Genomic DNA, 13202 nt, shown 5'->3' with positions numbered 1-13202 from the left:
AAGAGACACACATATCAAACACATACTCCATTTTTGAAAGGAACTAATAAATCAGTGGGGCAGTGGTTCACACAAGTCATGGTGGGTTCACTGGGGTCCCTGAATGATACCATCTGCCAAAAAAAGTCAACTGTCAATTTAAGTGGAAAATGAAAAGAAGAGAACAAGATTTAGTTAGAAATGCTTACACTAGAACACAAGAAGGCCTTGAGGTCCCTGTTGCTAGCATAAATGTCACTGGATATCTGGAGTAAGAGCCATGGGTGGGTGGTCACACCCCTGAGGTCTCCAAGAGCATTAGCCCCTCCAGGCACTGCTTCCAGCCCTGATGTTCAGTTGTGTCAAGTTGCTGCAGGCCATAGGGAACCCCTCACCACCCTCATCCCGGAAACACAAAGAATCACTCTGCTCTGCCTCTCTCTCCTATCTTGTCCCTGCTGCTGGGGGGGGAAACTCAAGTCCTTAGACAAGTAGAAGAATCTGTGGAAACCCCAATAGCTGGGAGAACCACAAAGCAGACCTCCTGCTCCCAATGTCTTTAAACCAATGACCCCAATATCTTTATTTCCCTAGGTTGCTTCCACTAAATTCAGTTAGATTTTCTTCTCCTAACAAGTAACATCTTTTGAAAAGGCAAATCTATCTTGAATGATTATATTACTTGAATACAAGTTCTCTTACTACTACCAGCAGCAGCCAAATTTGCGTTCGATTTTCACTTTAATAAAACCTGTATTGAGCACCTATTCATGTGCAGGTAGGCTAAGTGGGTCAAATAAATATCATAAATAGCTTCATGGTAGCACAAGCAGCCTTTTCACACCAAAAGAACTCCCCCCTAACCCCCGCTGTCAGGAGGATGGTGGGCTTGAGGTGGGGGGCATGGGGAGAAAGACCTGGAACAAGCCATGACAGAAACAACTGATGCCATGCAGAGGCATGAAGGATGCTGGGCTGGCTTTACAGCAAGGGAATTTAACTAGTGTGGGGTCAAGGAAGAGTAACCCAAGTGGAGACTTGGGGGACAGGTTAATGTCAACCAGGCAAAGGCGGGTGGAGACCCCAGCCCAGAGATGGCGGCTATTGGTTGGGTAGCCCAGCCATAGGGATCCTGTGGATTCTCATCCTCCTGTCAAGTGAGGTGACTGGCAGGTATTTTCTTTTTAAGATTTTATTTATTTAGGGGCACCTGGGTGGCTCAGTGGGTTAAAGCCTCTGCCTTCAGCTCAGGTCATAATCCCAGGGTCCTGGGATTGAGCCTCACATCGGGTTCTCTGCTCAGCATGGAGCCTGCTTCCTCCTCTCTCTGCCTGCCTCTCTGCCTACTTGTAATCTCTGTCTGTCAAATAAATAAATAAAATCTTTAAAAAAAAAAAGATTTTATTTATTTGACAGAGAGACACACAAGTAGACAGAAGGAGAGGGGGAAGCAGGCTCCCCACTGAGCAGAGAGCCCGACGTGGGGCTCGATCCCAGGACCCTGAGACCACGACCTGAGCTGAAGGCAGAGGCTTAACCCATTAAGCCACCCAGGTGCCCTAGTGACCGACAAGTATTAAGCAGGGTGCAGCCTCAGCTGACCTGAATTTTAAATAACCCCTCTGCCTGCAGTGACACAGTGAGGCAGACAATGGCAGGATCGGAATCAATGAGGAATCTGTTGCCGTAGGTTAGCTAAGGGATGACGGAGGTTGAAACCAAGATTCAGATACCAAGGAGCCAAAACCCATGGGACTAGGTGATATATTATTTATAGGAGGTAAGAAGAAGAGGAAGACCGCTGGGCTTCTGCTTTGAAATGAAATGGTGGCTAAGGCCTGTACTGAGGGGCAGGTTGTGGGGGTAAGATGATGAGTCTAATTACTCCGAGATGCCCAAGAGACATGTGAGGGGGGCAGCTATGCAGCAGCACTTAGATGCTGGGAAGAGATACCCACGTGGAGTGGTCAGTCTCAGAATGGTACTCACCTAACAGGTGCATGAAGAGTGAAGAAAGTGGGGCGTCTGGGTGGCTCAGTTGGATAAGCGACTGCCTTCAGCTCAGGTCATGATCCTGGAGTCCCTGGACCAAGTCCTGCATCAGGCTCCTTGCTCAGTGGGAGCCTGCTTCCACCTCTGACCCTGCCCCCTCTCATATGCGCACTCTCTCTCTCTAATAAATAAATAAAATCTTAAAAAAAAAAAAAGTGAAAAAACAGGATCTAGTTTAAGATATGAAGTGAGCAGTTAACAGATGAGCCCAGGTGGTGGAATTGGCCGGCAAGGGAGACCATGAAGAACAGTCAAGGAAGTGGGAGGAAAGCGAGGTAAGGGTCCAGGGTGATGTCACAGGACTGAGATATTTTTAGGTATTTCAAGGCTGTTGGCCATGAGCCTGTTAAAGGACTGTTAGACGGAGGAGAGAGAGGGGATGATGATGAACAGAGGATTCCGGATAGGAGCCGAGGGACTGGGATCCACAGTGGAGGAGAAGGCTGACCTTGCATTGGAGGGGTGACACTCCTTCCATGGTGACAATAAAGGAGACCAATGGATGTAGGCTTACAGACATTTTGGTGGGAGGTTGAAGGAGCTCGTTCTTGATGGCCAGGTGCCCTGGGTGGCAAGAGACAAACTCAGCTCTGAGAGTCAAGATGGGGGAGGGGCTGAGGTCTGAGGGGAGCTGCTCTCGAGAACGGGGGCAGAGCTGGCCGGGCAGCATGGAGGGTCCAGCTGAGGGGGGAGGCATAACCCACCTGGATGTGACCGTCCATGCAGCTTGTGTGCCAAAGGCGGCCAGGAGATGGCCGGATTCATGCATCAGAAGGAAAAGAGGGCAGAGGAGTTTAGGCTCTTGATAGGAGACATGTGATAGGTAGGGATGGGCCATGGATGGAGAGGTAAATGCAAGCCAGGAGATGACTAGGGGGTGCAGAGAGAGTCAAAGAAAATGGACTTCTAAGGTGAGGAGATGGGTGAATTTGAAGCAAGAAATACTTGGAGTTCCAGACACAGTCAGAGGCTTGAGCCCTCGGGGGGCCTGGAGCTTATGAAGCTATAAGCAAACCAGACAATTTCTGCCAGATGAATCTCTTGCCAAGACCAGGCTTGCACCCAGGAAAAGGAAAAGAACTGCAACGAGGGGCCCGGGGCATGGATGGAATTGTAATAACCCCACTTCTTTGTGATTAGATAGGGCATTACACAAAGAACGTAGAGTGTAAAGTTTGTAGAAATCTTGCTTTGAAATCTCACTTCTACAAAGACTCATTCCGGCAAAGAAGGATATAACGGGAAAGAGACACACTCAGCGAGAGGAAGCCAGAAGTCAACCAAATACAATTTGAGATTTAGCTTTGAATTCTGCTCATACCTACCATAGATTTGCCATATGATGTAATAATATAACTTTTTAAGATAAAATGCAATAGAGGCTAAAGTTACTGGTGCCTCCTCTAAGCCAGGTGTTATGCTGAGAACTGTGCGCACATATTTCATTCAATTCTCACAACTCTCAGAGGTAGATGCTCCTATGATCCCTGTTTTACTAGCAGGGAAACTGAGACCTAGGCAAGTAAGCGGTGAGCTGGGTCAGCTTCCCATGAGTCCTAATTTTTCAGGTAAGAGTAAGGCCATGTAGGATATTATGAGGAGTGAACCAGAAAGATAAATGGTACAGTTCACAGAAACTTAAGTTCAATGAAACTCAGAAGAATAATTTTGATTGCATGGAGGCACCAGTTTGCTTTAAAAAGTTTCAAAATTTCAATACCAACCTATGTTTCTCTGAATTAGCATGCACTCCCTCTCCTTTGTGGAAAAATGGCTTCTGCTTGGAACGCCAAAGTCAAAGCAGTATTTATTCCTCCCCATGTCAAACAAAGTGCAGTTGAATACGGTTCTCCTCTCTCCCAAGGTCAGGCTGTTTTCAGCTAGCTGAATGGTCCTTTCCCCAGGGCGTCTGGGGGCCTCCTTGAAGACCGTGATCACTCCTTGGACAAAGATGCACGGTGGGGGCAAGACTGTCACCTCCACCCCGGACTCACACGTGAGTTCTGGTGCCATCACCAGTTTGTATCCAAATTTCTGGGCCAGGTCAATGGGTCCTGTGGAGGTAATGACCGAGTCTCGGCCAAACAGCTTCAGCACCACCATGACGTAGGCTTCCGGCCCCACGGGCGCACAGCCAAACTGAAGCCACTGACCTTGAGAGAGTTCTGTCCTCTTGCTGGTTCTGATCTCCAGCGGCTGACCTGGACTTGTTCTTGCCTCGGGCAGACTGTTGGTAAAGATGACGTCCACCAAGATGTCAGGCTGGTCCGTAGGGAAGGAGCACAGTGGCTGATGGGTGAAAAGGCCCACCTGGAAGGTGCCTTCCGCCGCCTTGGACGTCCTATTCAAGTCAATGTGAAAGACGGGCCATTCGACCTTGAGAAAGGCTCTTTGCTCCCAGTGGCTGACTTGAGTGCCATTGTGGGCCGCCTCCAGAGCCATCGTGAACCAGTAGTCTCCAGCCTCCTTGAAGTAGAAGCATTCAAACTCCAGTGTTCCCTGGGACTGGTTGGTCAGGAGGTATTTGGCGGTCACCGTCTGATTGGTGCTGGCCTCCAGCAACAGGACAGACACATTGCGCAGTGTCCCGTTGGCACCACCGAAACGCCGGAAATCCACAGACACCGTGTTGTTGCTTAGAGCTACATGGCCTGGCTTTTCCAAGAGGAGATGCTCGGCTTCTCCAAGAACTGAAACGAAATGGTCAGAGTCAATTTTACAAAGAGATCTCTGAGCAGCACCACCGGTGAAATTGAAGAAAACAGCATTCTGCTCATAAGGAGGAGGAGTTTGACCTCGGCCAGAGAGGAGGTGCAATGATGCTGTGAGCCAATCCCGGGAGCTGGGACCCGCGCAGTTCCCGTTCTAAAGCGGCTCTGGGCCTTGGTCTTCAGCTATCGTGGTTATGTTGAAAGCAAAATCTCACAAGCAATACCCTGAACGCACCCCACTCAACAATGTCACACCTTGGCAATGTAACAATATAACACCTTGGCAGTGAACAGTCTATACATCAGGAACAACAACAGACGGGTCTCAAGATGGAAATCCGTACCCAACTTCTCTCATTTTAATCTGTTAAAAAGAAAACAAGCCCCCCAGGACAGAGAACCAGGACTTAATTACAGCTTCAACCTAACCCAAGGCCACAGTCCATCTCAAATTTCCTGATCTGCACTGGTGAGGTTACCTCCTTGATAAAAAAAAAACCTGAGGGCCACCTCCCAACACCCCCCGCCAACCCCAACACACAGAAAGAAGACATCCTGGCATGAAACATTCCTTTCTGTTCTTTTGCTACTAACTTCTTGCCCCACCCTCCTTCCTATAAAAACTTTCCATTTTGTACAGCTCCTCGGGCCATCTATGCTTGCTAGATGGGATGCTGCCCGATTCATGAATTGCTTAATTAAGCCAATTAAGTTAGATCTTCAAATTCACTCAAGTGAGCTTTTTTTCCCCCTTTTTAAATAAAGCATATTCTAGGGGCCCCTGGGTGGCTGAGTCTGCCTTTGGCTCTGGGCCCTGCATCACGTGAAGCTCTCTGCTCAGCGGGGAGCCTGTTTCTCCCTCTCCCTCTGCCTGCTGCTCCCCCCGCTTCTTGTGCTCTCTGTGTCAAATAAATAAATAAAATCTTTTTTTATAATCATATTTTGGGGGTGCCTGGGTGGCTCAGTGGGTTAAAGCCTCTGCCTTCAGCTCAGGTCATGATCTCAGGGTCCTGGGATCGAGCCCTGCATCGGGGTTTTCTGCTCAGCAGGGAGTCTGTTTCCCTCTCTCTCTCTCTACCTGCCTTTCTTCCTACTTGTGATCTGTCTGTCAAATAAATAAATGAAATCTTTTTAAAAAAAAATCATATCCTGGGGACACGTGTGGCTCAGTTGGTTAAGCATCTGCCTTCGGGTCAGGTCCTGGGATAGAGTCCTATATCAAACTCCCTGCTCAGGGGGATCCTGGTTCTCCCTCTCCCTCTGCCCACCCCCCACCCCGTTTGTGCTCTCCCTCTTACTCTCTATCTCAAATAAAAATAAAATCACATTCTGGTGTTTAGATAATTTGGAGGAAATGGATACATAGTAACATGAGAAAACTTGATTTAAATGATGCTGTACAAACTGCTCTTGATTCCTTAAAATGGAAGACCCTAAGTATCTTCAAAGTCATCAATTTCTGATATTCAAGACAAGTACTTAAGCATTTTCACCAGTAATGGAACCAGTGCCGTTGGTTTGTACAAAGCAGAAATTTGTAGATGGATGAGAAATGTTGACACTTTATTCTGCACAGGTCGCCCAAGGGACAGAGTGAATGTTTATGACATACCCAGGCTTGTCCTTGCCAGTTTTAATTACACTGAATCCCAGACCAGCCTAAATGCGATAGATGACTTCTAGCCCACAAGCATCACTCAGTTAACATCAATCCTATCTTTTTAAAAAAGAGACCCATGAGAGCAGCTGAAGTAAAGAGTGGAAAAAACACAGACACACAGGAATCCTTGTTTCTATTTTGAACTTGATCCAAATACATATCAAAGGAGACAGAATTTGGCAGTGCAACAATCAGCTGGCCCATGGCTAGGGTAAGAAACATTTCTAGATTTAAGACACTGCAGGGCTCTTTTGGCTTGAAAAATAACATGTGTATGTATTAATTTATTATTATCTTACATAATATACACATATCATACTATATCATATATATGTCCAAAGAGCCTCAGGGTATTACTTGGGCTGGTCATCTTTAAATATACCCTTGCATGTATTCAGTTAATGATCATTAGAATCAGCATGTGGATATACTGGCACATAGAGGTATTGTTTGGTGTTTAAATAGTTCATCACATCACCCATTTCTTATTTAAGAAGACATGAAATAAAATATATGAAACTTGGAAGGACCTGAAATGTTTGATCATCTGCTTGAAAACCATAATAGAATAAAGTTCTCTTTCCTCTTTTTTTTTTTCCTTTAGTCAAAACAGAAGCTGCAAGATAGTCCGTTTCGGAGGAGACGAGTTAAGGTTGAGGAAGGTAGCTGATTCTGGGGGAGCCTGCGTCTGGTTCAGAGCCCACTCAGCACCTGTTTGTAAACAGCAACCAAAGAGACTCTAACACTCACCGCAGCCCTAGGAAGGAGTTAAGACTGAGAACCAAAGTCAGGTTAATTTGAATCTCATGGGGCAGGATGGTTTTTGATGTACTTTAAGATGGAGACCACACATCACTTAGTTAACTGACAAAGCCTATGGTCGATGATAGGAATAATGGAGGGGGAGGCAGATCAGACTCCGATTTGATGGGCAGCCGATCAATGAAAAAGACACACATGCCCAGTCAGTAGTGGAGGAAAAAGATACAATTGATGGGTTTCAGCAGCTCAGAGAGCAGGTGTGTACTGAAGAGAGAATTTGCTACTTCACTACAGAACTCCTGATTTTATAGACGAGAATACATCCTCATTTAGAAAACAGCAATGTGGGTGTACCACATTCTGGCTCCTACAGTATAGTTTTCTCTACTCTTTCAATTCCGTTCTCCCCTTTCCTTTATTATATTTAAGTAACTGATATCTCGATATAAGCATGTTGCTTAAAAAACAACTGCTAATGGTATATTTTGATCAATATCAAATGGAGAAGTGGGAAAAACCCAGGTCTAGGAAAATATTTCCTTTTCTATTAGCAGCATAGCATGTACACTCAACTTCTATGCTCTGTTTTATGCTCGTCGAACTTTTATTCTTATACTCCAGTAAGATACTTGCTTTCCACAATGACAACCATCCTTGTGGACTTTGTGAAAATGGCAAATCCTGAAGTCTTTATCATTACGAAATCCAGGACTTTTTATAATTTTTTTGTATGAGACTCTTATACGCAGAGTGATCTGTTTTTAAGGAGGGATAAATGATATTAAGATCATTGAATCTCAGATTGATTTTCAGCATATCAAGCATCTTCTTGCTTAAATAAACTTTTTAAAAAGAAAAGGTTGAGGGAGAAGATTCACTGGACAAAATGAACAGTGTACACTCTGGTCCTTTTTTTAAAAAATTTTTATGGTTTTTATTTATTTATTTGGCAGAGAGAGAGCACAAGCAGGGGGAGAAGCAGGCTCCCTGATCAGCAGGGAACCTGATGCGGGGCTCGATCCCAGGACCCCAAGATCATGACCTGAGCCAAAGACAGACGCTTAACTGGCTGAGGCACCCAGGCACCCCTCACACTGGTCCTTTTAAATGGATGCTCCCCTGATACCACACAAGCCAGGATTCTCTATCCCTTGGATCACATTTCTTGATCAATTTGAAAACAATTTCCACTCTTAAACAATGGACTGCCTAGAAGTCTTTGAAATACTTGGCAATCATCAAAAGAAAAGTAGCAACTTTTATAATATCAAATCTGCTCATTCAGCAGTTGTGTAAAATTCTCTGAATAATGAACTAGATTTTTAGTTGAAACAAATTGAATGAAGAAGAGTAATGGTGAGCACCTATTTGCTCAGGCAGTCAAGGTGTCTCGCCTTTCTTATTTTATCTTCACAGCAACCCCACGATGCCAACAAGAACCTCGTCTAAGGTATACAACTGGCAAGGACTGAAATTTGGACTGGCTCCAAAGATATTCTAACAGCAAAGCTCTCCAGGAGCGTGGAATCTTACAGAGAATCCCAATTTAAAAACATAATTTCATGTGTGTGAGTGGAGTTTAAATGTATAATACTGAAATACTAGGAAATCAGTCAAAGAGAACACAACATGTTGTCTCCAGTTTGTTTAAATGAAAGCGACTTGTTTTTTATTCTTTTTAAGACTTAAAATATATTTAAAGGGAAATTTTAATCAATAAATACAGAATTTTAAGAGAACCCAGTTTAAAAAGTACCGCACTGTAGCCACTGCACCCACCCCCAAGAGTCATCAACATCCATGCATTTATATAAACCTCACATTTACATTTCTTCATCGATACTGAGAGCATGAAGCATACTTACGATACTCACCATAGTCACAGAGTACCACCAACAATAGATTTGAAAAGTCTTTCAACATTTGTTTCATTCTGATTAGCAAAATCCCAGGTCTTTGGTCTCCTCATGTCCTTTCTCACATCCAAACTGTGGAATTTTTTTTCATAAACACCTGAAATTAGAATCCCAAAGAAATGATGCCTCTGTTCAATGTGATTTATAAAATAGTAATCACGCTATGGCAAAACCATTCTAAGAAGTCAAACTTCATAGGTGCTACTGAAAAGAAAGTAAGGAGCACTCTAATTTTCCCTGGGGAAATGATTTGTAATTGTACGTGTCCCTTTTGTTACATTACAATGCACCTGTTAGGAACATTCAAGTGTGCTCAACACTGAAATTATCTTTGCAAAACACCAAGCCTCTTATCTTCATAACACATGCTTAAGTGGAGAGTTTGCTATTTGCTGAATTTCATCAAAGCTAAGAGCCAATCTGGATAATACATTTTCACCTGTTTATTTCCTTAGCATTTCATACCTATCAATTTGCTAAAATTCTGCCAGATTTTCATTTTGCATCCTGCTGTACAGACCAGGCTCTCTTCTACCAATGGACTTAACAACCACTGTCTTTCTTGCACAAGTGGTATGTTATCTGGATCCCTTCATTTCTTAATGCTTGGGAGCTGTATCAAAACTAGCAAGCCTTTCAAAAAGATACCCGGTGTATTGCAATTAAATGTGAACTCCATATGATACTGTCTTTCCTCTTTTAGGGGACTCCAAAGAGAAAACAGATAAATAACAATTATCATCTTCAGTCAGTTTCCCAATACTTGTTGCTAAAATCAGGATGCATCGGGACATTGATGATTTCGTGCAGCTATCTTCCCAGACCACCTAAGAGGGCAGGAAAGACCTTCTTGGCCTGTGCTTCAGAATGATTTGTGGGAGGAGGTATTTAATTTGATATGAACAGACTATTAGATTGTAGAATAAGAGTCAAAGGCACTTGCCAATTTTTCATACTAGTCTAATAAGTGAGGAGCTAATAAACATAACCAACTATATATTTTCTTAATATACATTTTACATACCCCCATTACCCACAGTTAATATATTTTAACAAGATACTATACTTCAAATACGTATGTTACATCTCTTCAGAAAAGACAGAAATTACTGGAATTAAAAGGACTGATGAAATAATCGAAAATTCAATGGAAAGAAAACTGATGTGTCTCTATTAGCTTTCTTTCAATGGGAGTTGGTTGAACAAAGGAAACACTGTATTTCCTCAAAGGGAAACAGATATTTGAAGTGTAATTAGGCAGATGATTAGCGGGTCCCTCCCCTCTGCTCCCTAACAAAAAAGAAAATTCCATTTTTCTGGGATTAGGCATAGACTTGATCCAATCCTTTCCTTGAATTTGGGATGGGAAATGTAGCCAAACACAGCAGGTGAGTATCTCCCAGGCAAGCCTATGCACTTAAGGCAATAAAATGTATCCTTTTGAGTTTCTGATCTCAGTAATCACAGTTTGGAGAAGTAAGCATTCCCCAGCTCCCAAAAGTTGAACTGGCTTCTCCCAGATTGTGCGCTTTTCCCTGACAATCATTTTTCAAAGAAGACCCAAATCACTACTGATTTTGTGATTGTAACACATTTTTCTTCTACCAGTAAAACACAGAATAGTGTGAAAATTTGTATTTAGAACTAAGTAGAAATATAAAATAAACCAGACTACCTAAAAATCACAATATGGCTTTTTAAAAATATTCTTAAGCTTTTGAAAATAAATGCTTAATTTTTACTAGCTCAATTACTAATTTAAAGACCTGAACAGAGTAACCCACAATGGAATGGAATGTTGGATAAAAAGCACTATATTTGGGGAAAGTAAAAAAAAAAAAAAAAAAAATCTCATTTTCTTCCTCCCTTCCCCTCTCTCTTTCTTTTTACCTTGTTTGCTTATTTTCTTCCAACACGTTGTTCCCAATACCAGGACTGGCTACTTACAATGTTTGGCTTGAGAATCATTTTGAGAAGATAAAAACTTAGGTCTCTTTTATGCACATTTAGAAATACTCCTATATAGGAGTCACACATAAACATTTGCAGAAAGATTCCAAATGCATCAGCTAGAGGGTAAGAGGCAGTCAATATTCTCAGTGGCTAATGGCATCACGCCAGGCTCAGTTCCTATGTTTTTGCTGAAACCGGCTAAGATAAATCCCTACAGTGTCTTCATTGCTGCAGAAAAAGAAAAGGAATTAAGCTAAAGTCTCTTGGGACAACCGATTTATCAAATAAAAGGGAAAACAAAAGGAAGCAAAGTGATTTTGTCCCTTCTGACAAAGACAAGCTCGTGCATATCTATCTACTACTAATATTTATTAGCAGGAAATCCCTAGTTCCAAAGCAGCTCGTGTAAACAGGCTTTATTTATATATTCAGTGCAGTGGGCTCTGCCCTGGTCCCAGGGATTGGATGCAGCTTCCCTAGAGAGGCTGTAGGCTGCCCACTTCTACAGCTTCCCAAAGGCCCACGAGTCAAGTTCATGCCTGGAAATCTGGCCCTGCCCAAGTCCTCAGCCCAAAGCTCTCATAAAATGAGGACCGTTTTGAACTGCTTAAACCTCTTAGTTTGTACCCCAGAAAGGATTTCTCTTTGGAAAGGGACAAATTGGTTCTGAAACGCGGAGTACCCTAGGACGCTGTCCTTCAAGGATCCCCAGCGTTCGGGCTCCCCGCCCGTCTGCGGGCAGCTTGTCTCTCGGCAACACCTGCCAAGCCGGGACACCGAGACGCGCAGACGGACGCTTTCTAAAGCGCTTCCCTGGGGCGAAGGCTGAGCCCCCAACGGCGAGGAACAGGGTGCAGTGCCACCCTGCACTCTCAGCTTGCCGGGAGAGTGGGGCCGGCAGGGGCCGGGGGGCATGGTCCGACCCAGCGGAGCCGCGGGGGATCCGCGCCGCACAGCAGTGCCCTAGGGGTCGGGGGTGGGGCGGCAGGCTCTTTCCTACCTCTCGGGTCTGGCGGGCGCCGGGGCCGGAGCCGGGGTGAGCGAGGCGGCGAGGTGACAAGGCGGGCAGGCGGGAGGCCTCAGTGGCCGCGAGGTAGCGTGCGGAGCATCCCGCGTCCCTGGACTACTCGCCCAGGCCGGCGGCGCTCCGCTCGGCGGCGGCCCCACCCGGGCCCGCCCCCGACGGCGCGGGGAGGACGGCCCCGGAGGGCGGGGGCCCGGCCGGCTGGCGAAATCAGCCCCGCCCGCTCTGGGCAGTGCATCTTTCCTCCCGCGCGCGGCCGGGGCCGCGGAGTGGGGAGTTGCGGGTTGGGGGGATGGGGTGGGGAGAGGGGGCCACGGGGGGCCGGGTACAGCCCCGACGTACACCCACGGCCCGGGCCTGGGCCCAGGGCGAGCCGCAGTCTCCCCGCGTTCCGATCCGATCACTTCTCCCCCCGGGGTCCTTTCTTCTGGGGAACCACAAAAGTGAGCCATCGGAGTGGCCTCACTGGTGGGCTGTAAACTGGGTTGCCCAAATGGCCTTGAAGAGTCTCAAAAGAGAACAGTTCAGGCAAAGCGCATCTTCGTTTAGGTTTTTCTTTCCCCGCAGCCAGAGCTGACTAAATTTAAAAAATGACACCTTAATTCTCAAGTATTGCAGTTGTCTTTTTACAGGAATACTGGAGGATAAGAGTTCCAGCTTCACAGCCGTGCTTTTCGGTCCACTGTCCCGTGAATACAGTTTGCCATTTGCTTTTCTTCTATACAAAACAGCCCATTTAACGGACACCACTAGTGTGCAGTAACAGAAATCAGAACAGGAGTGGCCTCCAGAGAGCAGGTGACTGGAAAGAGGCCCCAGGGGGGTGGCAGCAGATATGTTCTATTGGCTGGGGTGTTGAGTTACATGGATTTAGTATATATTTATTAAAATGCCTCCAACTTAAGATATGTACACTTCACTGTAAATATTACCTCAATTTTTAAAACTTAAAAGTAAAGCATTTGCAGGTTTTTGAATCTATCACTTAATCTTTTAAAAGGTAATGCAATTACTCAACTATCAGTTATCAGAGGTTGGCTGAGATAATGAATTTCCTAAGCACTTATCCTGTCCAATACTTAATACTAGCAGTACTAATTAAATCCATCCAAGGCTTTACTGACAGAAAGTATCTACTCCAACGT

The 13202-nt window shown here is 45.0% G+C and overlaps 1 protein-coding gene across 1 annotated transcript; it reads right to left on the bottom strand.

Moving 5' to 3' along the window:
* Positions 1–2377: 2377 nt before the first annotated feature.
* On the bottom strand, positions 2378–12235 carry THSD1 (thrombospondin type 1 domain containing 1). The gene is made up of 4 exons (XM_032314612.1): positions 12034–12235; positions 9039–9177; positions 3756–4721; positions 2378–2595 (listed from the first exon to the last, which is right to left on the bottom strand). Exons 2-4 carry the CDS (start codon positions 9094–9096, stop codon positions 2378–2380), a joined length of 1242 nt encoding a protein of 413 aa, XP_032170503.1. The 5' UTR covers positions 9097–9177; positions 12034–12235.
* Positions 12236–13202: the final 967 nt, after the last annotated feature.

This window comes from Mustela erminea, chromosome 15, assembly GCF_009829155.1.
Source record: "Mustela erminea isolate mMusErm1 chromosome 15, mMusErm1.Pri, whole genome shotgun sequence".
Classification (NCBI taxonomy): Eukaryota; Metazoa; Chordata; class Mammalia; order Carnivora; family Mustelidae; genus Mustela; species Mustela erminea.
The sequence above is the reverse complement of the archived record's forward strand: the minus strand, read 5'-3'. Positions and strand labels throughout refer to the sequence as shown.